This window comes from Fundulus heteroclitus, chromosome 9 (genome assembly GCF_011125445.2).
Source record: "Fundulus heteroclitus isolate FHET01 chromosome 9, MU-UCD_Fhet_4.1, whole genome shotgun sequence".
Classification (NCBI taxonomy): Eukaryota; Metazoa; Chordata; class Actinopteri; order Cyprinodontiformes; family Fundulidae; genus Fundulus; species Fundulus heteroclitus.
The window spans coordinates 20,932,668-20,954,259 of record NC_046369.1 but is presented as its reverse complement, the minus strand read 5'-3'; the positions used below and the strand labels follow the sequence as shown (position 1 = coordinate 20,954,259).

The window sequence follows — 21,592 nt, the reverse complement described above, 5'->3', positions numbered from 1 at the left end:
CAACAAGAAATCTCACAACCACAGATCACTGATCAGCAACAGTGCTTCTTATTTTCTCACCAGACGGTTCTCATGAGAAACTATCTCCCAAGTTTTTTGGAGTTGTAGTCTGTGTACTACCAGACTAGCGGCAGTACTAATAATACAAAAATGTAAATTTGTTCTAGTGACAAAACAGTTACCTACCGGCCAAGAGGACACCAGCTTTTTGTAGATTTTGGTTTTCTGCAAGGAAATTAAGAAAAAAAAAGCTTTTAAAACTATAAAGTGTTATTTCTTTCATTTGCAATGGATTTGCACACAAGTAAGAGAGGATATATATATATATATATATATATATATATATATATATATATATATATATATATATATATATATATATATATGTATGTTTAAAGTACAGTGAAAATCATTTTGTTGTTATTCTTGATCCACTTCAGTGTTTCAATGTATCAATTAAAGATAGTATTAGTATCAGAAGCATCAGTATCAGAAGTATCAGTAAACGATCACCCAAAAGATAACCCTAACTCCCTAACCCAACATGTAGTAGGCTGGAAGCTCCCCCAAAAAAAGCAACACCTCGTGTCCTCAGTTTAAGAAATTCAACAACAGGTTTTGGGACTCCGGCAAACCCAATGAGAGCCATTATCTACACCTGGAGAGAACAAGGAACAGAGGTGAACATTACTGGGACTAGCTGGCTGACAAAAATTATTCCCAGAGAGCATCAACAACACATCGAGCAGGTCACAAAAGCACCCAGAAAACACACGAAGTGCACCAGGCCTCACTTGTCTGTTGCAACATCAGTGTTCATGATTCAGCAACATGGAAGAGACTGAGCAACGATGATCGTCTCTGGCAAAAGGTTCAAGGTGAGAACCACTGCTGCCACATCTAAAGAGCATAAAATCTGAAATCTGTCAAGTTAGGGATGAGCTACAAGAAATCATCCAGTCGTTAACCGGGCGGCCCGCAATTATGTGACCGCAGGACTGAGGTCTCCCATCATTTATTGAATGATCTAGAAAGCGAAGATGAAGAAAGGAGGCGTCCAACAACAGAACTCCAGAGCACCGACCGAGATCCTGCGGCAATGAAGTGAACGAAAGGGGGATCAGCACAAGCACTTCAAAGATTCATCCAGCACAAGTATCCTTAAATTCAGCAGGGGTTAATTTATGCAGCTATTACTGTAAAAGACAAACAAGCAACACAGACAGCACTCATCAACGACACTTATGTGATCTGAGCAGAACTTTGTTATTTCATCTCTCCCAGTTGTCTTTCCGTAATTCACATTCAGCTGTGTGTATTCATCTTTCATATTTTACTGCCTGTCTTCCCAGCTTAGCTCGCTCCATCACTTTATCTGTTCAGCTTTTTTTTTCACCTTTTCTTTGGATTTTTGGGGGTATGACTACTGCTGGTGGAGATCCACAGAGGACGCTAACCTTGAAAGCCTCCCACTCTTCCTCAGAGGTTTTGAACACGACAATGGCAGGCATCCCAGCTGGACCAACGGGGCCTCTGTATCCTGTCTGCCCGGTCCTGCCCATGACGCCTTGGTAGCCCTTAGAAGCCAGAGAACAATATGTTTCTTTGATCGTATCTAATTTTAGATCATGTCATCATTTAGATAAGCCTCTAATGAAAAAAACAAAAAAAAACACAGCTGGATTTTTAGTAGATCAAAGATTAATTTCTATGCAAATTGAACCTCAAAAGTTTCAGATGATACAATAAAAGACTCTCTTATTTGAAATGATCCAGAACCAGCAGTGTTAATTTTCCCAACCTGAAATGACATAACACTGAATTCAAAGTTCAGATGATGGAAGTGTTGCTTTTTCCTTTCGCAAGTCTGCAGAATATGTGGTTTTTATTTGGGTAGTTAAACAAGTAGATGCAATAACTGAACTATTGCAAGCTCATGGCATCATGTTTTTATTAAATATTTCTGAATTAATAATGAGCAGCTTTAATTATTAAACCTGTGCCGATTATAAATTACATGAGGCTAAATATAGGTGACAGGTTAGAGTAATCTTGGCATAAGGTTAACAGTAAATACAATAACATGAGTGAACTGATAGTTTAAACATTACTTTGTCTCCTTTAGGTCCTGGTGGTCCTGGAAGTCCTGGTGGACCATGCTGTCCCTGAAGAAAGAATAAGTATTATAAATTAGACAGTTTTAGCTTGCAAAAACTTTACTAATAGAACTGCATCTGAAAAAACACCAATACAAACTCCACCCTGTGTGATTATTATTCCCACTGCTGTCTTTTGTTTCATGAATGTTTCTTAAAAATAAGACATTTGTGGACTTATTTCTATATTCATAATATACACGACAATGCAAAATATATAAAAATTGTAAAACATAGTTAATAATGGTATATTATAAAAAATATTACATTTTAGATTTCCAATTTTTGTTGTTTTCTCACTAGACCGCAGTAATAAATTACTCCAATGTATACAAGGTTAAGAACAAGTGAATAAAAATTGCTTATACATAGGAAAAAGGTTAAACATTACCAGACTAATCCTAATTTTTTTAAAGGAATTCAGATTTTGCTTTCTAGTAAATGAAGAGAACTCATGCATGTCAGAGAAAAGAGGAAACGCAAATGAGAATGGATGTATGAACTGAGTGCAGTACAAAAGATTGACCACATGAGGGAGACAAAGCCAATGAAATAATACCTTTTTTGACACGTTGAGCCTTCTGAAAAAAATACTCAATCGTCACTCGCTCAGCCCTATATGAATCTTTTGGGGGGTTGTCTGTAAAATGTCAGGGACCATGAGAAAAATATAAATGTATTTGCTGCACAATTTATTTCAAATAACCAATTCATCAGTTTTTTTTAGTTTTTTTTTTTTAAAAGTGGGCCCATAATCTGCTTTTTTCTTCGGGATCTTAAACTGAAACATGCTTTCTCACTTGACTGAAACCTTTCGCTTTGTATAATATTTCAAAAAATGTTTAAATCTAATGGCTGTGCTGAAATTGTTTAATTAGTACATTTTTGTTTGATGTACTTCTTTACACTTGTTTTTTATTGGTAAATAAAAAACGTTTTTTTTTGCTGTTGTCGTTGTTTCTAATTATTTCTTACAACATATTCTGTGTACACACTATTGCACACCATATAAACTAAAGTAGACCGGACTGAAAAATGGAACTGAAAATAACTGAATAAAAAAATCCTGAATTGAACTAAATTGAGCGGAAAACCGAGCATTATGCCATCTTTTTTGTTAGACTAGAAACGTGGGATTTGTCTGGAACTGTGCTAAAGCATGTGAGAATGTATTTGACAGGCCACGACCATTTTGTGTGATTTGCTCATTCCAAATCACATCTGAGGTTCCTCAAGGCTCAATTCTTGGGCCATTTTTGTAGAACATCTACTTGAGCCCCTGCCGCAAATTGTGGAGTATAACAAGATCTCTTACAATATATATATATATATATATATATCTTCCTTCAGCTTAACATGAAAAAGACAGAATTGATATTTCTGCTCCCTAAACGCCAACGCTACAGAGCAGCACTTAACTGCACTGTGACACAAAAGAGCATAAAGTCTGTAGCTAAATTACAAACATCTTTAGAACATTTCCAAAATGCAAGATTTCCATTTAAAGCAGGGCAGAAAAATTATGAATGCCTTTATTTTCAAAAGACTATATATCTTTACAAGGGTCTTACTAGCAGCTGTCGCTCATCTAAAATGCCGCTGCCAGACTCCTGCCCAGAATGAGATAAAAATGAATCAGATTACAACAGTTCTAAAACCACTGCATTGGCTGTCTTCTTAGTTGTCTATGGGGCTCTGAATGGACGTGGGCCTAAATGCATCTCAGAGCTGCTTGCCAGGGATGAACTATGTAGGCCAGGTCATCTGAGGCCTGCTCCCTCTGTGTTTATGTAGGGGGAGGCAGCATCTTATTTCCAACCTCCTCAACTCTGGAAAAACTCCCTGAAAACCTGAGATGAGCAGAAATTGTTGTTGCCTCCTTTAAAGCAGGACTGAAAACGTTGCTATTTCTCGAAGGTTAACCATAAAGATAAAAATGACTTTACTATTAAGTAATGCATTTCTCTCCATGTTTGTTTTAAATTAGGATTTTAAACTTGGATATTTTACTTTCTTTTGATGTAATCCCTGTTTTTATTGTGATTCTCTTATCTTTGTTCCTTTATTTTCCAGCAACTCGTTTATAATCAACCCGTGTATAAATGGGGAAATATAAACTGAACACTAAACTGACCATTTCACTACATCACCACTGATTAACCTTGAAAATGTGGGTGCAAATTCCTATCAGCACAAGTTTCACCATGCAAGAACAGTCTAGCTTTGTTTCTAAAAACTTTTTTTTTTGTTGATAAAAGGGTTAAAGTCTTACCCTTTGGCCTCTGATTCCTGGCCTGGGTTTTGCCTGAAGGCGCCTCTCTGTGAATCCTGAGAGCTGATTGGCTGCTTCAGTAGCCGGTTGTGGAGTTTCAGTCTGGGATTGGACGATGACGCCTCCAGAATTAAACTGAGAGGTTGAATCGGATGAGGACTGATTGTAAGGCTCAACATCATCGTTATCAAAGAAGGTAACTTCCATTTCTGGGTGCATTAAACTTCCCTCCTCGCTCTTTGAATCAACGCCACCATGATCTGTAGATGTATCTGTACCTTTTTCTATCGCATATGGAAGCAGAGTTGCTTCAATTTGAAGTGGAACAGCTTCCAGCTTTTTTTCTATTTTCAATTTTTCCTTTGTCTGATTGGCCAAAATACTACCAGACTGGGAATCAAAGCCAGTTGTGTTCGTCTCTTCTCCTTTTGTTACCCTGATTAGCGTCAGGTTTGAGGCTGGGTCTTTCTCGGGTGCAGATAATTCCTCAGTTTCTGCTCGTCGTTCTTCTTCCTGCTCCTGTTTTGCTCTGCAGCCTTCTGGGGAGGAGGTCATGCCTGCGAAAAGTGGAGCTGCGATGACTGATGAAGGCGCTTCCTTTCTCTCTTCCCTTATTTCTCCTCCAGCCTCAGAGGATGGGAGCGACATGAAGACAGGAGGCCCTGATTTAGAGGTGGCAACAGAAACAAGAGTGGAAGCGGTAGCGACATGTGGTCTGTCTGAAAAAGCTTCTTTCGGGATTGTTTCTGTGGGATTCGCAGATTGAATGTCAGGACTCGAGAGAGTCGTCTCGACAGCTGCGACAGACTCAAGATTACTTTTGCAGCTGCCACCCACTGCATGGAGATCACACTGAGGCTTTCCAGGAGTAAGACTCGTCGTCATAACTTCAGCTTCAGAGCGCCATGGACTCCTCAGGTCCTCTGATACATCAGATTTAAAAAGCTCCTCCTCAGTCTGAAGCAGAGGAGCTCTGCTTTCATTATCTTTGTCGCTTTCCACGCCTGGATTGTCGACGTCTCTGCTGGTCGAGCTTGTAGACTTTGCTTCCACAGTCAGTACAGCTCTTGTGTGTCCATCATAGATGTGCGGAGCAGGGGAAGTTCTGCTCACCGGATCCGTCCTTGGGGTCGGTTCAGAGTGGCCAGACTGGTTTTCTGGGCTCGACGATGGTTTGAATCCAGGCTGAGTGGTTATCCCGTTACCAGATCCAACCTGTTTAGGAAGTTTTTAACAAAGAGATTCAAGTTTCATTGGTAAGTTTTTGGGGAGTTATAACCAAAACATTGAGGACATTATTCAAAACAGCTGCATGCAGAACTGACTATAACAGTTAAGAACGACAAAGCCACAATTTGAAGTGCATTCTTGTGCTAATGCTTAGCTTCATAAATGTAAATATGTGCACAAAAGCACCCTGAGTTATGCCTTTGTTCTAATTTATTTGACTTTAAAATGATGAGAGCTAAACCCTCTCTGCACGGCAAGTGTGGGACTAATATGTGGAAAGGAAAAGTAGCTACAAATGAAAATTAGATTGCACTATAACTTTATTATAATAACAGCTGAATTCAAATTATAAAGATAAGCGGTTGTAGACAATGGATGGCTGGGTGGATGGAAGATCTGGCACCACCATACTATCTAAGACCAACAAAGTGAGTGTTTTACGTTCTAATTATTAATTACGTCTTCTGTGTAGACGTGTAAAACAAAACTAAATGTATCTCGCTGTGTCTTATATTGTACAGCTGTTAGAAAGTGAAACCCATGTGTTGAGTCATAACACTTAAAGTGGCGTATTTCAAGCCATTCTTTTGCAAAACTTTGATGATTATGGCTCACAGCTAATAAAAACACAAAGTTCAGCTCATCAGAAATGGTTTTCATGGAGAAGACGGTTGACCTGACAGTTGTTCAGAAACCTATTATTGACCACAAAGGTTTATTCCTAACGAGGTTGGCTGTTCACAAATAGTCGTAGCTAAACAATGGAAAGTTGAGTGGAAGGAAAAAGTGTGGGAGCAAGAACTGGGGAGGGCCAGATTCATCTGTCATAAACCCAAGCACCTCTTAAACCAAAGACAATGTTTGACAATGTTTGGGGGGGGAAATACTTGACTGTGGCTCAGTGGTCTGAAAACCTATTTACCAATGGAAATAAACTAAGCATTTCATTTAGAAATCAAGGTCCCACAGTCTGAAGGAAGAGCGTTAAGGTGCAGATTTCAAGCTTCCAGAGGTTCAGAGTAAAGTTTCCACAGTCAGGATGGCTTGTATCTGTGGGTGTTGGTCCACTGTGTTTTCTGAAGTCCAAAGTCACTGCAGCCGTCTACAAGGACGTTTTACAGCTCTTCATGCTTCCTTCTGCTGACAAGCTTCATGGAGATGCAGACTGAATTTTTCAGCCGGACTTGGCACCTGCTCACACTGGCAAAAGTAACAATACCTGGTTTAGGGACCACGGCATCACTGAGCTTGATTAGCCAAGAACCTTCTCTGACCTAAAACCCCACGAGAAACTACGGTGCATTGTCAAGAGGAAGATGGGAGTCCAGACCCAACAATGCAGAAGAGCAGAAGGCTGTTTTTAAAGCAACGTTGGCTTCCTTAACACCTCAGTAGAGCCACAGGTGGATCATCTCCATGCCACGGCGCATTAATGGAAAAACAATGCATGAGGAAACCAGATAACTGACTATGTACTTTACAGCACTTAAACTTTTCAGTAAACCAAACATTTCTATTTTAAATATATTTTGTTTCTGGCCTTATGCAATATTTCAGGTCTCTGAAAAACTCAAAATAAATATAAATAAATAAAATATATTACTCTGTGTATGATAGAGCAATATAATACATGGTTTCACCTTTTGAAATTAATTACTGAAACAAATACAGTTTTTAATTCTATTTTAATTTATTTGTATCCACCAGATCTTCTGGCAGATCCCAGGGGAACGTCCAAAATGATCATAGCAGAAATTTTGCAATGAGACGAGGAAACCCAGCTTGTTTGCTTTTGAGTACTAACACAGGAAGAAGATAAAAAGAGAGAGGAAAGAGGTTTATAAAATGACACAAAACTGACAAGTTTCTATACTGAGAGGAGTAGTTACTGGATTTTTAGCAGGTGAACTCATTAAATAATAAGCAGGAGCTGAGAAGAAGATAAACAAACTGGAGGGACTAGATGAACAAAAATAACAGCAAAGTTGCTTTCCATCGTCCCGTGTGCTGGTGTTTTGAAAAAAAGAAACACCTTACGGGGGTCTAAGTCTGAGGAAATTAAGGAAAATCTGACATGACAGATCTTTGAAGTATTTTGATGTACTCCTTTTGTGAATACTGCATGTGTACTGATATCAGTGGAATGACAACACTGCGTAACTTCACCAGCTCATCTAATTTTTGCCTTTAAGTATCCAGTGGTTGCATCCAGAGGTAATATTTTAGAGTTCTGCAAGAGCGTCCAATTGGTCAGCTGACTTATGACATAAGGTTCATTTTCAAACATCCGGCACAGCAAGATGGGTGGAGCATCTGCAAAGCATAGTGTGAGATTCACCCATCTCATTATTTGGCCCCTTCTGCTATATTTGGGCAGCAAAAGTGTGACGGGTGTATTGGGTAACATAAAAACCATGAAAACTATAGTACAATCTATTTAAATCAAGAATCCAATCAACAAATAAATGAAAGGGTCCAATTTAAATCCCTATTATGCCTTGCCTTGCCTATTATGATAGAAAGAGAGTAGATAAAACAAAAATGACCTAATAGAGAAGAAATTTCTCAGTAATGCACTTTATTACCTCTTGTCAACAATGATGGAACAGTTTTAACAGGATATCAAATATTCTCACAGAGCTAAAATCTAGGATTTATAATTGTTAAAGGATATATATGTTAAAACTTTAGTTTTCCTCCTGCTTGATATTTGATTTATTTACAACTCATCTGGGTGGATGTTTTTTGTAAAGTCTTTTGTGTGCATTTGGACCTAATGGTAAAATATCTGTACTACGGAAGATGCATTTTTAATAACAACTTTGATACATGAACAATAACGACTGTCTTTTTAGTTTGATTTTAGTTTTTAAATCAAAAAACGCTGAATAGTGATATTTAACATCTATAGCAGACTTTACAGCAATCTGAATTCTTTTTAATTTTGAATGTTTACAGGTAAAATAGCTGTTAGCGGTTTAACATTTTAAACTAGATATACAGAAATAGCATTAGAAAGACGAACAGCAGGACTTACATAATTTAGAAGGAACAGCAGCACTGAAACTTGAGCGGCTGACATGGCTTCTGGTGCCGGTGAAGTCCGGCGTCCTCTCTCTGAGCCGTTTGCGTCCGTAAGTCAGAGCTCCGATCCGCCTTCCAGAACACAAGAAAATCTTCCTGCCGTCCGAATCACAGAGTTACAGGTCAAAGCAACCATGGAAAAAAAAAATGAGGAGACCAATGGAAAGCAGAGACATGTTGACACGGCCACGTTTCCATCTCGTCATTTTAGCGTTGCTATGCCAGACGGGCGTCTGTCCAGCAGTTTATTCTTCAACAAATCTGCAAGTGGCTCACGCCTGAGAGTGTGAGCAACACTTATGTGAGCATGCTGATAAACAGAAGGTGTGAATCCTTTTTCTGTTGATTCGGGCCAGATTATTGGATCTGAGCAGATGATCAGACGAGGTGAGAAAACAAAACTGCTCCGCATGTGAGACGGGCCATGAATGAGCAAGAGAAGTGACGTTTTGCGATAGCTGAAGTGCTTAAGCGAGCCTCTGTGGAAGATGTGAGTTTGCATCAGACAAGAAAACAAAGACCCATTTGACACATAACACAGGAATTTCTTAGGAAATGTGTTTCATAAATCCATCTAATCTGCACCCAAATCATGGTAACCATCTTTACTTGTTGTTTTGTCAGGAGAGAGAAGACGAGTCCTGAGGTCCAGGTGAGGAATGTCACATGAAGATCACAAGAGCCCCAGCTAAAAGCATAACGAGGGGTGTATAGGTTAGGGCTGGAGATTACAGTAAAGGGTGTGTGATGATAGGAAACAGCTCCTCCCAGCAGGATCAAACTTAAGGAGGACATATCATGCTTTTAATTTCTTCCTTTTCACATTTAAATCATTCAGTTACAGTCTTTATAAAGTGGAACTGCAATGCTTTGGTCTGTACTCCTGGCTATTGTTGTTGAGGAGTTTGAGAGCAAGATAGGAATAATGAGGAGGACTTTAGGGAGGCCAAGAGCGTCTGAAGCAGGAAGACGGTGGAAGCAGAGAGAGCTGATTGGCTGATGCACCACCTAAACAGTGGAGGAAATGAGCACAGAAATGTCTATAACAATCATACAATTCTTAATATGTATAATCTTTGTAATATCCTTAGAGGGAAGTTAGTTTCAGCGCAACCCGACGGGTTTAAGGCGTGGCTCTAGTAATGTAACTTTACTGAGGATACATAAATTATAGGAAATAATAATGAATAAAAAGTGGAGAAATATACAAAGAGCATATATCAAAGAGTTTTTCTGTAGTACATGTTGATGTCAGTAGCCTAAATGGTCATCTAGAAGTTCGCTTGTGTGATACCATCTCCTTGCTTTTGATTGCTGAGTAATTCTCACTTTCCAGGCTGGTGCGTAAAAGTACCAAGATGCAGAGAGAAAACGATGCATTGATCTGCAGCAATACGCTTCAGAGTCTGTGTATTTGCGTCATGATCCAAGGACCAATTTACCTTTCAACACTCCTCCATTCTGCTCCCAGAGCTGCGAGCTGTGTGCTGAGCATCGCTGCTGTCCAATTGTTTTCTCAACCCTTTTTTTTTCTCCATTTTATGTTGGTCATTTTGCCAAATACAAATGCTTTATACAAGCAGGCAATCCCAGTAAAATACTGACAGGTGAGTGCACATTAATATCAAATAGATAAAGCAGTAAAATTACTGGTGAATAAAAATAAATGAGCAAATCAAGAATAAGATGAGGATGTAAATAAGGTGAGTTCAAACTTTTTGATGCTGTGTGACAATTCATTTAGCTAAGTTTCAGCATCATGACACAAATGTCTTAATCCAGTGAATTTCACTCCTTTGATCATTAAGACCACATTGTGTTTTTTTTGGTACAATTAACCAATCGCAGCTCTTGAAAGTCAGCGTTACACGTAGCAACGGGATCAAGCACGCCTCCTCACTGAGATCAAAATGTCCTTACTCAGAGTCACTCTCAGCAGTGATCTGAATCCCTCTGATGCTAAGACTCATAGGTAGGACTTTTCAGGCTAAGATAGGAGCTCTCTGAGAGGACTCCAAGGATCTTTGTGAATACGGTCACTGGTGGCCTTTGGTGTGAAATAAGACTGTGGTTTCACCTCTCTTTGGGAACTGAACCTTAGCTGAAACTGACCTTAGCAGGCAAAGTTTCCACCCTTAGTCTCTGATGCTGCCAAGGATGGTTAGCTCATCACACTGCTGTTATTATCCTATCAGACCGGCCGGCAGTCCCCCCCCCTGACACTGATGTCTAAATGTCTTGACGGGCTCCTTACCTGGACTTTGGTGCCAATCCGCAAATGGTACAAAGAGCACAGCTTGCTTAGCTGGCTGTGGTCTCTGTTACTGGTGCATGAATTCAAAAGAAATACATTTTTTGCTGTAACTTGCAAGTATCAAAATGTATGGCAAAGAAAAACAAACATTTTCTCAACTGAATCTTAAACAAGTTGATGAGGCTTGCATTTTGATTCTGATCAGGCTCAATTCTTGGTTCTGACTGTTTGTCTCCCTTCGTTTGACTCAGTATTGGTCTCAGAAACCCTTCTAGTTACAACGCCTTGCACTGATCAAGAGAGAAATGTTTGCCAAAGTAAATGGTCTGAATTTATATAAATATGCCTTTCTAGTCATACCGACCACAAAAAGCACTTTATATAGGAGGGAAATTCCTCCAGTCTCAATCACAAATGCATACATTCACATTTAGATAAGTAGGCAATTTGGCATTAAGTGTCTTGCCCAGAGACAAAGTCCAATGTCACAGGTGGAAACTGGAATCAAACCCAAAACCTGTGGATTGCGAGACAGCTAATCCTTTCACTGAGCCTCATTAGACAGCCGTTCCAACCATATTTCAGGCCTTATTGGTTGTGTTTCCAGCGAAAGACATTACATAAGATCTACCTCTCACACGATAGGAAGTTCTGAGTCAAAGTGACCAATATGCACCAAAAGAAAAACAGTATCTATTAATTTTAATATTTTAAATGTTCTTTTTAACTAATCACAAATCATTGAGTCATTTCAAAAGCTTACTGAGTTTGAGGCTAGCAGAAAAAGCTCATTCAATTTTAGTAAACAGTTAGAATTAAGCCCAAAGGTATTCACGCCCCTGACAGATTCAGATCTCGAGAAATCGATTAATTTTACCAACATGTTTTGTTAGCGGGAAATAATACTGTTTTGGAGTGGCCTAATCAGAGTTTGAGAAAGAATCTGCTGAGGGAGTTAAAGATTAGGGTGATGGTGAGGAGGTTTTCCAACCTAAAGAAAGATTTTAACGCTGCAGTGCAAATAAAGGCCTATCCATTTATTATTGAGAAGAGTAAATTAATCTTGATGGGCATTTTTTTTTAAATAAAAACAGGTTTATATTTTTTTATCTAAATAATATCTCAGTTCATACAGTATTCATATCAAAACAAACAGTTCATCGCAAATGCTTTAGGATGATAACCATTGAAAACTTTGACAGTCTCTGGAACGCAGTCTGTAATGTAAATTAATATTTTATTTCAGTCTAGAGACCCAATGGAGGCCTTTTTATCATTCTTGGTCAAAGTGTGAAACGTCTGCAAAAAGTGAGACTTCTGAGTGTTCGATGTTGCCATGTTTCTGTCACAATGACAAAAGACTTAAACACACAACTTCTTCAATGTTCAAATTAGACCTTGGATATAAAGGTTCAAAATAGACTGATGCACTTATTCAATTCATAAGAATCTAGAGACAGCGAAACTAAAGACCATTCTCACACAGGGCTAACTCACAAGTGAGAGTAAACTGTCACAAGGGTGACAGACTCAGATGGCAGCAGAGCTTCACGTAAATATCAACACCAAACCTTTTAGATAATGAAAAAAAAAATCACTCCACTAAGCATGAAAAAAAAAAAAAAAATAAACGCTCTACTCCAGACACATTGAACTCAGCGAGTAAACTCTGCCAATATGATGAGAATATTTCTAAACATAATGTGCGAGAAAATATCTGTGGGTGAGAGAATACTTTTCTTATAAGGAAGCAGTCTCACAAATAGACAAATTTCACTGTAAGTTGAGGAATCACGGCTATTTAAGACATTTCTAAGATATTTACTATAATAGCAACCTAAATCATTTTTAACATTCCATATATACAATGTCTTAGTCGAGTTTTTCTCCTTTCAGTTCAGAACTACTTCAGTTCAGAGTGTAGCCAGTGTTTACTTCCTGGTTCCTGAGCCAATCATACGAGAGTTCCCAAACAGAGCGCACCATTTACTATTTTATTTTGGCAAAAGAGCAGCAGCCTGCAAACATGGAAACCAGTAAGAGAAGTGGAACAGAAGTAGAACAAAATACAACATCATGTCTCTGTGTAAGTAAGAATTCAGAGCAACGGACCGTTGAGTAAATGGCGGGTGTCTGTGAAAGGCATTGTGTACGTGTTGTTCCAATTTTAACCAATAGGTGTCATTATAAGGTGTTGTAAAAGGTGTTGTAAAGGGATGTTTAGTTTAATAATTTAGTAAAAGCTAGGATGTGATGAGTATTTAGGAGTTGTCAGTATCTTAAGGTGCATTCAATCTTCAGTTTCAGTTTCAAGTTGGCTAAATAACCTGGAATGCTCCATGAAGTTGAAATGATATGTTGTTTTGGTTTTCATTTTTATAATTTTCTTGTTAGGCCTTGCCTTATTTAAAGGGTACATATCATGCTTTTTAATTTCTCCCTTTTTACATTTCAATCATTCAATCATTGGTGGTCTAAATAAAGTGGAACTGCAATGCTTTGGTCTGACTTCCTCGTTATTGTCGCCCCACAGCCGTTCTTCTACCCCATGTTCTTAGGTTTGTCTGAGAGCAACTCACTTTTGTTCACGTACAGCACTTTGAATCGTCTTGTTACTGAAAAAGTGCTTCATAAATAAACTTGCCATGTCTTACAAATTTAAGGATTTAATAATAAAAATAAAAGACAATTACAGCAGGCACCAGGAAGCATGGACAGAAAACTGGACAGAGTAAGAGACCATAAGGCGGTACAACAGAGGGATCCAGTGAGGCAACAATGAATATACTGACGGACAAGTGGAGAGTGACACTGAATGCAGATGAGTCAATCAGGAGACAATGAGAAGCAGCCCGGGCAGACAGGGTGCACAGGGACGGAGGAAGAGGAGCTAATTAACATGAATGGAGCCGAAGAGAGATACACAGAAACCCAGAGGAAATATAAAACTGTTCTAACAAGAATCATTCTGAATGAACAAAGAGAACAAGAACAAACTAGAAAACTATAAGCACAAATTAATGTACCTATAAAGCAATGTTCAGAGAACATATGCAACAGAAAGATGATGATAGCAGAAACTCAGAATCTAACACTCGTGGATCATGACATCTGATCTCTTAGCAAAATATTAGATATTTAGATTGCGTTGGTGTGCTCCCCATTTGCAGTCAACAATATACACAACTATTTAAATAGTTTAATAAAACCATTACTGTGATGGATTGGCAACCTGTCCAGGTGTACACCGCCTTTTATCCCAATTCAGCACTAAATCCTACTTTCAAATGAAGACCACTTTCTGAAAAATATTCAAGCCCTTGAACAGTGTTCTTCATAAAAGCACACTACTAATCAGATGTGGTCTAAGCCAAATCAGGAGTGCTTAGCAAAAAAAAGAATGAACAAGCAAGGACAATTTGCCAGTGCCCCAAAGGTTCATACGGATGCAGTTGAAAGCATAGTTAACAAGGATAAAGTGACAAGAATAAATAAATAAATTTCCACATAAGGCACATACACATAAATGCTGAAGGTATCCATGCCTGAACCTCAAGGGGTGCACCACTACAGGTCCAAAGGCACAGGAAAAAGTCTGCTCCTTTGCTCATAGCTATATAAATAGACAAAGAGGTCTTGGATTCTCCTCTATGGCACAGCAAACCAAAACGGGACATTTTTCAGCCTTTCGAGTGGCTGGAGGTCTGAGAGAGGAAGAATGAAGCACATCCTGAAAGGGACATCCTCTCTACGGTGAAGCATGTCAGTAGCTGAGTGACGCTGTGGGACTGGATCCCTGCAGTGTTTGAAAAGACAAGGTAGATTTAATCACGTATCAGGAAATTCTGCGGGTCTGTGTAAAGTATAAAGTCCACCAAGGCTGAGATTCAGGAGAAGTCTCATAGGGGCCATCAAACTCACCTAACTTGAACTCTATTAAAACGGTTGAGTTTGAAAAAGGGGGCTCTAGCACTAAAACATGTAAATTTTAATGAACAGGAGGGCTTTTCCCATGAGGAGTTGGGTAAGATTCTGCCAGAAGTTGCTGTCTTGCTATGAATCATGTTTCCAGCAGGTCAAAATAGCCAAAGGATGGTTTATCACGTACTAAAGATATTTGAGAATGCAGTCGTGATTAGAGACATTTTGTGTTTAATTGAGAAATTTCCCTTGTAACTTTAGTAATGTTGAGGTATTTAAATTGTTCTTGTTCAGTTTGTTTATTGTAAGCTGGTGATGGTTTGTATATTTTGCTAATTAATTAATTAATTTGAAGTGAGGGCTGAATAATTTTTGGTGCACTAGTCCAGGAGAGATTTAAGAAAATGTTGTTATAGTATTAAAGAAATTCTTTAAAAAAATGGCTTTCTAACTTGGAATAAAGAGCTTACAATCCATTATTTAAAAAAATTTAATTATTCTTTTGTAAACTAAGATGAACTAGCTTTCAACCAGGGCTGAAACACAGCTTTATTTTAGTGGATCTGTCAAGAGCTGAGTGCATGCATTAGTGCTGATTAAATTATGGACCAATCAGTATAGCACAAACCAATTTTGGATGCATTTAGTTATTTTGGAGCACAGGAAGAGTTCTCAGCACTAAAACTGTCATTTATTTATGATTAAAGGGTTAGAATTTGTACATAAGAAAAAAAAAAATCAATATTTGTTCACTTTCTAATGTGTAACTTGGTAAAGTTGTGCCATGTGTGCATTGCTTGCTATCTGTGTGTGTGTGTGTCTTATAAAACACATTTGCAAAAAAAAAAAAAAAAAAAAAGCATAGATGTTTTTCCAGTTTTATTTTGTAAGGATCATTGCTAGGCCTTACAGAGTCCGTGTCCTAAGTAGCATCACCCTGTTTATTAATTACAAAAACTCCTCTGCAGACCTGTGTTAACAAATCATACCAATTTAATGTAACCTGGCACAGAAAAGAGAGGGCATCTTTTTAATGTGTCTGTAAACAGTCATAAAACAGGTATGATATTTACAGTAGAAATCAAAAGGTACTATAAATGAAAGATGGATTTGTTTTTGTACAGCTTATACTACATATTTACCAGAGGGCTTGTCTATGTAAATAATCCAGGCTTGACAGGGGACCCTTGATGAGCTTTCCCAGGCAGAGGTTAGGCTCTTTGTACAGACAGACATCCAAGTTAAGTCCTAAGCTGGACTGTACAGGTTTAGGACATTTCTATGCAATGTATATACCACAGGGAGAGCCCGTTAGAGACTTTTCTGCTAAATGTCTCTTTTCAGAGAGCTTCTCGGTCCACATATGCCCAGGGTTCACATTTCAAACTTGTTACAATTCAACACCACAACAACACGTGATATAAATATTCATCTTGATCAGAGGGAAGGACAAACTCAAGCTTGTAATGTTCAAAATAAGTGGAGAGCGAAAGCTGGGAAAGACAGACAAATACACCATATTGCTTAAAGTATCGGGTCACCAAACCCAGTCACTGAATTCAGGTGTTTAAGGTGTATTAAACCCAGCACCGAGGCTTTGAGACTGCTTCCACAAACATTTGCGAAAGAAGGGCTCGCTCTCAGGAGCTCCGTGAAATTAAAACATGGTACCGTGATAAGAGAGCCATTTGTGCAATGAATCCAGTCGTGAATTTGGTTGATATGTAATTTTGCAGTCAGTTAGTGTAAGTATAACAAAACTGAAGTGACTGGAAACAATCGGAACTCAACCACAAAATTGTAGTCCACGTAAAATCACAGAAGGGTTTCAAAGTCGATATTTACAGACCTCAGAACTTCACGTGACCTTTAGTTAAACTCAAGACAGAGGTTAGAGAGCTTCATAAAATGGGTTAATTCTTTACCCTACCAAGACATTTTGGACAACCTTAGACTGCCAGCTTTGTTACCATTTAGAGACGGCAACATGACTTTTGAAGAGGTCTAGAAATACTTAAACTGTCATAACGATAAAGCAGAGGAGGAGGAAGCAGGAGGCCAGAAAATAAAGAAGAAAAAACTCAATCTGGAGGGAAATGCAAAAAGAAGACACAAGAGGAGGACCACAAGAAACAAACCAGGCTGGTAGCACCACAGAGTATCTGACACAGAGTGAGAAAACCAAGTGGTATTTATGCTGGTCAGACCTCAATTACTGGAGTACAAGATAGTTAATAATAGACAGCTGGGGAGAGCTGAGACAATGAGGGAAGGTGCTGGCTGAATCAGGGATTACAGAAAACACACTAACAAAACAAAGCAAACATTAGCAGAAAGCAAATCTAGGAATATTCAGAATACTACCCCAGGTATAACAGAATATGTAAAAAAAACAAACAAAGGGAAACAAAGAATGTAAAGAACACACAAAATACTAAAGTGCAGAACGAAAATCAAGAGGAATTTCTAACCTAAAGAATGAGCTGAATATGGGAAGCAAAGTGACAAAACCAAAGCAAACTAAAAGCGATCAGGATGTAGAAGAGAGAGTTTGGTGTGGAAGCACATGAATGGCATGCACAGAGTCCAGACCTCAACAGATAATGGATGAATTAGAGCAAAGACTGGGAGCCAGGCTTTCTCCTCCAACCTCAGTGTCTGACCTCACTGATGCTCTTCAAAATGAATGATTAGAAAAAAATCCCGTAAATCCACTCCTAAGCCTGGTGGAAAGCGTTCTCAGACGAAGGTGAAGCCCTTACAGCTACAAAGAAAGAATGGGATGTCACTGAAAACCAGTGACTGAATACTTTAGGCAATATAGTGTACGTCTTTCCATATTCGTTTTCTAATAACTTTGTTGCAAAAAAACGTCTTGAACACCAAAAATAATAAGAAAGCTTTAAGATATGATCATGCATGTGGAAAATAGTAAAGCTCTCAAAGCACATAAAAAATACAATAACAATTTCCTAAAGACAATAACACAATGGCAACAATATGGGAGTTAGAAATAAAAAACAGCACTGCTGTGATTTCTGTTAAAGCATCCTGGTGTATGGTGGTATGACAGCAATTTGTCATAACTTTCATCATCACGAGAAAAAAAAAAAAAAAGGCAACACATCCCCAGCTCAGTGTACAAAGCGGCTGAAATTAGCTCCCTGCCACGCCATCAAGGTTGGTTGTTCAGCGCAGGGACGTGTGGACTGGACAAACATTTGGCTGGCTTCACAATGACAGCATCACTGGGATACGGCCGGCGGAGTCGGTGAGCAAAGAGGATGAAAAGCACTGGGCCTGAATAAAATCTTTCACTTCAATTACTTTGCCATGTTGAAGTCTAATAATTGATTGTAGTTCTTAGCTTTTTCTGGACTTCATGTTGGGTTAATAAATACTGGATGTCTGCAGATCCTGAGGCAAAAAATATTTCTCATGTGTTTTCCAAGCTTACAGTATATATATATATATTTTTTTTTTCTTCACATTATAACAGAAAGATCAAGCTGAGTAATGCCCGATAAATCGCTTAGAAACTCTTAATGTAAACGGGAAAAGTCGGTAATGGCTGCCACAGAATCTTCTCCTCCCACAACTACGCACTGCGAAGACTTAACAGCAACCCACTCAATAAACCTGAACAGAAAACTAAAATACATTCATCTTATTACATGTGTATATGCTACCTCTATTTTTCACTTCCACAAACTGCACTTAATCTGAATTATTATTATTTTTATTTTTTTTGGAAACATTTGCACGTGTCGGACGGACATCTCACCGTGTTTTTGTTCTGTAACAAAACGCTTGTTTGAGAACGAACTGCAACACATTGTTTTGGGTGCGTTGGGCTACGCATGTCAGGGTCCCCGTCCGCTGTTTTTTTTTTTTTTTTTTGGCACATTCTTTATTAGGAGCGCACACACACACACACACGTCAACAGACTTTCAGGTCCAAACGTCTAGACTCCCTTCAGCTACTATGAACACGCACGGACATGTGAAGAAGGACACACGTGTCCGGATGAACAGCGGCGTTGCTCAGTCTTGGCTGTAATGCTACGGGTGCTGAGAACGTGAAGTTGTCTGAGCCACAGCAGAGCTAAATCCGCTCCCCCCGGTGCTATGAAGCCCCCCCACCCCCCTCCGGGTTGCCCAGACGCACTGTGTGTCGTTTGCATCTTTGTCTCTGAGTTCTAGCAGCGGTCATCCTCATCTGTGTCGCTGAGCAGCTCGCTGTTGTCGGTCGGGCTCCCCTTGACCAAGTGCTTGCGGACGTGACCGTTGGGAACCTGCCAGGAGTGTCTGAGCTGAGGGGCGGAGCTTATGGCGTTGGCCCGTCCCAGACTGGTGGCCATGGCGGACTCAAAGGTCAGTGTTTCCTGTCTCTCACCTGAATCGCCACCGCTGAACTCCTCGTGGAACGGGAGATAGGGCTCCGATATGTAGCGGTGAGGCGACGGGTGGCTTGGCACGACGATACTGCCTCCGGAGGAGCAGTGACCCGCCGACAGGGGTCTGCGCTCCTTCTCAGCCTGCCATGAGGTCTCTGTGGAGCCACTGGGGGCGTCCTGAGGCTGGTACTGCCCCTCGCAGGTGGGAGCGGCGGTGGGAGAGGTCGAGGCTTTGCAGACGAGAGGAGAGTAGGAGATGTAAGGCCGCGGACGAGAGGGTGTCTGGGGCAGCTGGCGCCGGTTACGAGGGGTGCTGGACTCGGAGGCTGAGTTTGCTGGACTGCCAGATGCCATTACCTTTCAAAAAAAGCAACAACAAATCAAACAAAACAGGTAGCAAGGAAAGTATGAGAGACTAAGACCAAGTCGGTTTTAAATTGTATATTAATAGGTAAAAGGAAAAATCAATGTGAATGGATTTACGAATATCTTGACCAATTGTCACAAACTGTTAGATTTGCTAACCTGACACAGCCACTTGTAAAATAAACTTGGTAATTTTTGCACTTCATTGTAAAGAGGCAATAGTGTACTCCAGTTTCCTACAAAAGCAACATATCTAGATAATAACAGAAAAAAAATAACCAAGAAGCACAAAAATGTCTTTTTTTGGTGCACATATTCATCCAGTATTGTGGACTCCCACCTGTTTCTGGATATTGGGCACACGTCCTTCGCTCGGCGAGCAGGACTCCGTCCTCTCGCGGGAAGGCTCCCTGCTTCGCTCCTCAGAGTTGCACCGGGACACGTCGGGAGACAGCAGGTGGCGCCGTTCCTTCGATCGGCCTCTCTCGCGACTGCTTGTGTCTCTGGGGCTGATTTTGGGACCTAGCAGTCAGAGTTCACATCTCAGCCGAAATAAAAATGCCTTGCCTTTGCACATTCATTTATTCAACTTGGACTTCATTTGGAGAACATTTTAGAGATGTTTAAACCACGGCTGTATTTAGTGAGAGTGTCTTTAAATAAATCTAAACATAAAAACACTGACGTGTGCTTGTCTATGCATTTTTAACCATACAAATTAGACTATTCATATAATTAAAATGCTAACCAAAACTTAAAAAGATGGATGAATTTGAAGTTGAATTCCACATTTAATATGCACCAACAGTGAACACTTGATAAAAAAATGTTGTGAATGTTTTTTATCTGGCTCTGCTCTTTTTTTTTTTTTTGGGATGGATGAAATGCTTCAGGACAAAACATCAATAACAATAACACAAGGTTTCATCTTTAGGAAAAGGTGGAAGTGACCTCTGTAGCTCCTCTGACGGGCTCTGAATGTGTCGTCAGGGCTGATTTTCTCCAGAGAGTGTTGCTCCTGCCAAAGGCCGTTCACACACTGATCTCCGATGGTGGAGAAGGAGCGTTTCATCAGCCTCCCGTCTTCTGACACTGCCGCCTTTCATCCATGTGAAGCAACCAGAACACAGCCAAGTAAATGACAACGATGCCCAATGATGACACAAACTCCCCCACTGAAAGCTGCAGTGTGTGTGTGTGCTGTGAGGCAGTGAATATGAGAGTGCTAAATGCAGCTGGGGATTTTATTTGCACACTGATCTTCACGGCACATCTTCGGTAGGCAGTGGATTTAGGAGTGAATGCAGGTGATTACTTTTCATTACCTGTGGATCAACGGCCAGCCTGGGCATGGAGGACGCTCTGATAGATGCAGTGCGCTGCGGAGATTTAATTACTGTTTGGTCCTGCCTGGCCTGCTGCATCAGATGGTTGTACTCCACTACCTCCGGCACCTACACAAATAACACAGGAAATAATGTATTTCTTCAGCCGAGCTGGAGACGCGCACTACACACACAGTGGCATCTGAAAATCCCAGGCTTACTGAGTCTTACATAAATACAGTTCCTTGCAAAAAATAATGTACATATTTATACGTACCTCTTCTTCACATTTGGTCACATTACAACTATGTAATATATTGGTATATTATGTTATGATCCAATATAAAGCAGTCCATATTTGTGAAAGGGGGAAAAAAGGATACATTTTACTGATAAAAATCATAAATGCGAGGTGTCTATTTGCGTTCACAGCCCCCTTTACTTTGATAACCTGAAATTAAATCAAGTTTGATAAAACTCCCAAAAACCTGAAGTTGCTTAATTAGCTATCAGACTTTACAATGCTGCACTATAACTGTAATAACTAATGTGCAATAACTACTGTGCAATTCTATTTAATAACCTGT

The 21,592-nt window shown here is 39.6% G+C and overlaps 2 protein-coding genes across 7 annotated transcripts in view; both read right to left on the bottom strand.

The window, feature by feature from the left end:
• The window catches only part of si:dkey-21p1.3 (collagen alpha-2(IX) chain), a 31,673-nt gene extending 22,692 nt beyond the window's left edge, over positions 1 to 8,981 (bottom strand). For 3 of the 6 annotated variants that reach the window (XM_036141216.1, XM_036141219.1, XM_036141220.1), the window contains exons 1-5: positions 8,696 to 8,980; positions 4,429 to 5,643; positions 2,112 to 2,165; positions 1,458 to 1,577; positions 187 to 225 (exon numbers count right to left, since the gene is read on the bottom strand). In XM_036141216.1, coding sequence (XP_035997109.1) covers positions 187 to 225; positions 1,458 to 1,577; positions 2,112 to 2,165; positions 4,429 to 5,643; positions 8,696 to 8,740 — 1,473 coding nt within the window. In that variant the 5' untranslated portion in view covers positions 8,741 to 8,980. Of the gene's footprint in view, positions 1 to 186; positions 226 to 1,457; positions 1,578 to 2,111; positions 2,166 to 4,428; positions 5,644 to 8,695 lie in introns of all 6 variants that reach the window. The other 3 variants (XM_036141218.1, XM_036141217.1, XM_036141221.1) reach the window with 3 other exon arrangements.
• A 6,802-nt stretch (positions 8,982 to 15,783) lies between these two features.
• LOC105936860 (voltage-dependent R-type calcium channel subunit alpha-1E) overlaps positions 15,784 to 21,592 on the bottom strand; it is a 160,047-nt gene continuing 154,238 nt past the window's right edge. Inside the window, exons 40-43 of the mRNA XM_036141670.1 lie at positions 21,006 to 21,134; positions 20,632 to 20,779; positions 20,021 to 20,202; positions 15,784 to 19,671 (exon numbers count right to left, since the gene is read on the bottom strand). Of these exons, the coding sequence (XP_035997563.1) occupies positions 19,117 to 19,671; positions 20,021 to 20,202; positions 20,632 to 20,779; positions 21,006 to 21,134 (1,014 nt within the window). The 3' untranslated portion in view covers positions 15,784 to 19,116. The remainder of the gene's footprint in view (positions 19,672 to 20,020; positions 20,203 to 20,631; positions 20,780 to 21,005; positions 21,135 to 21,592) is intronic.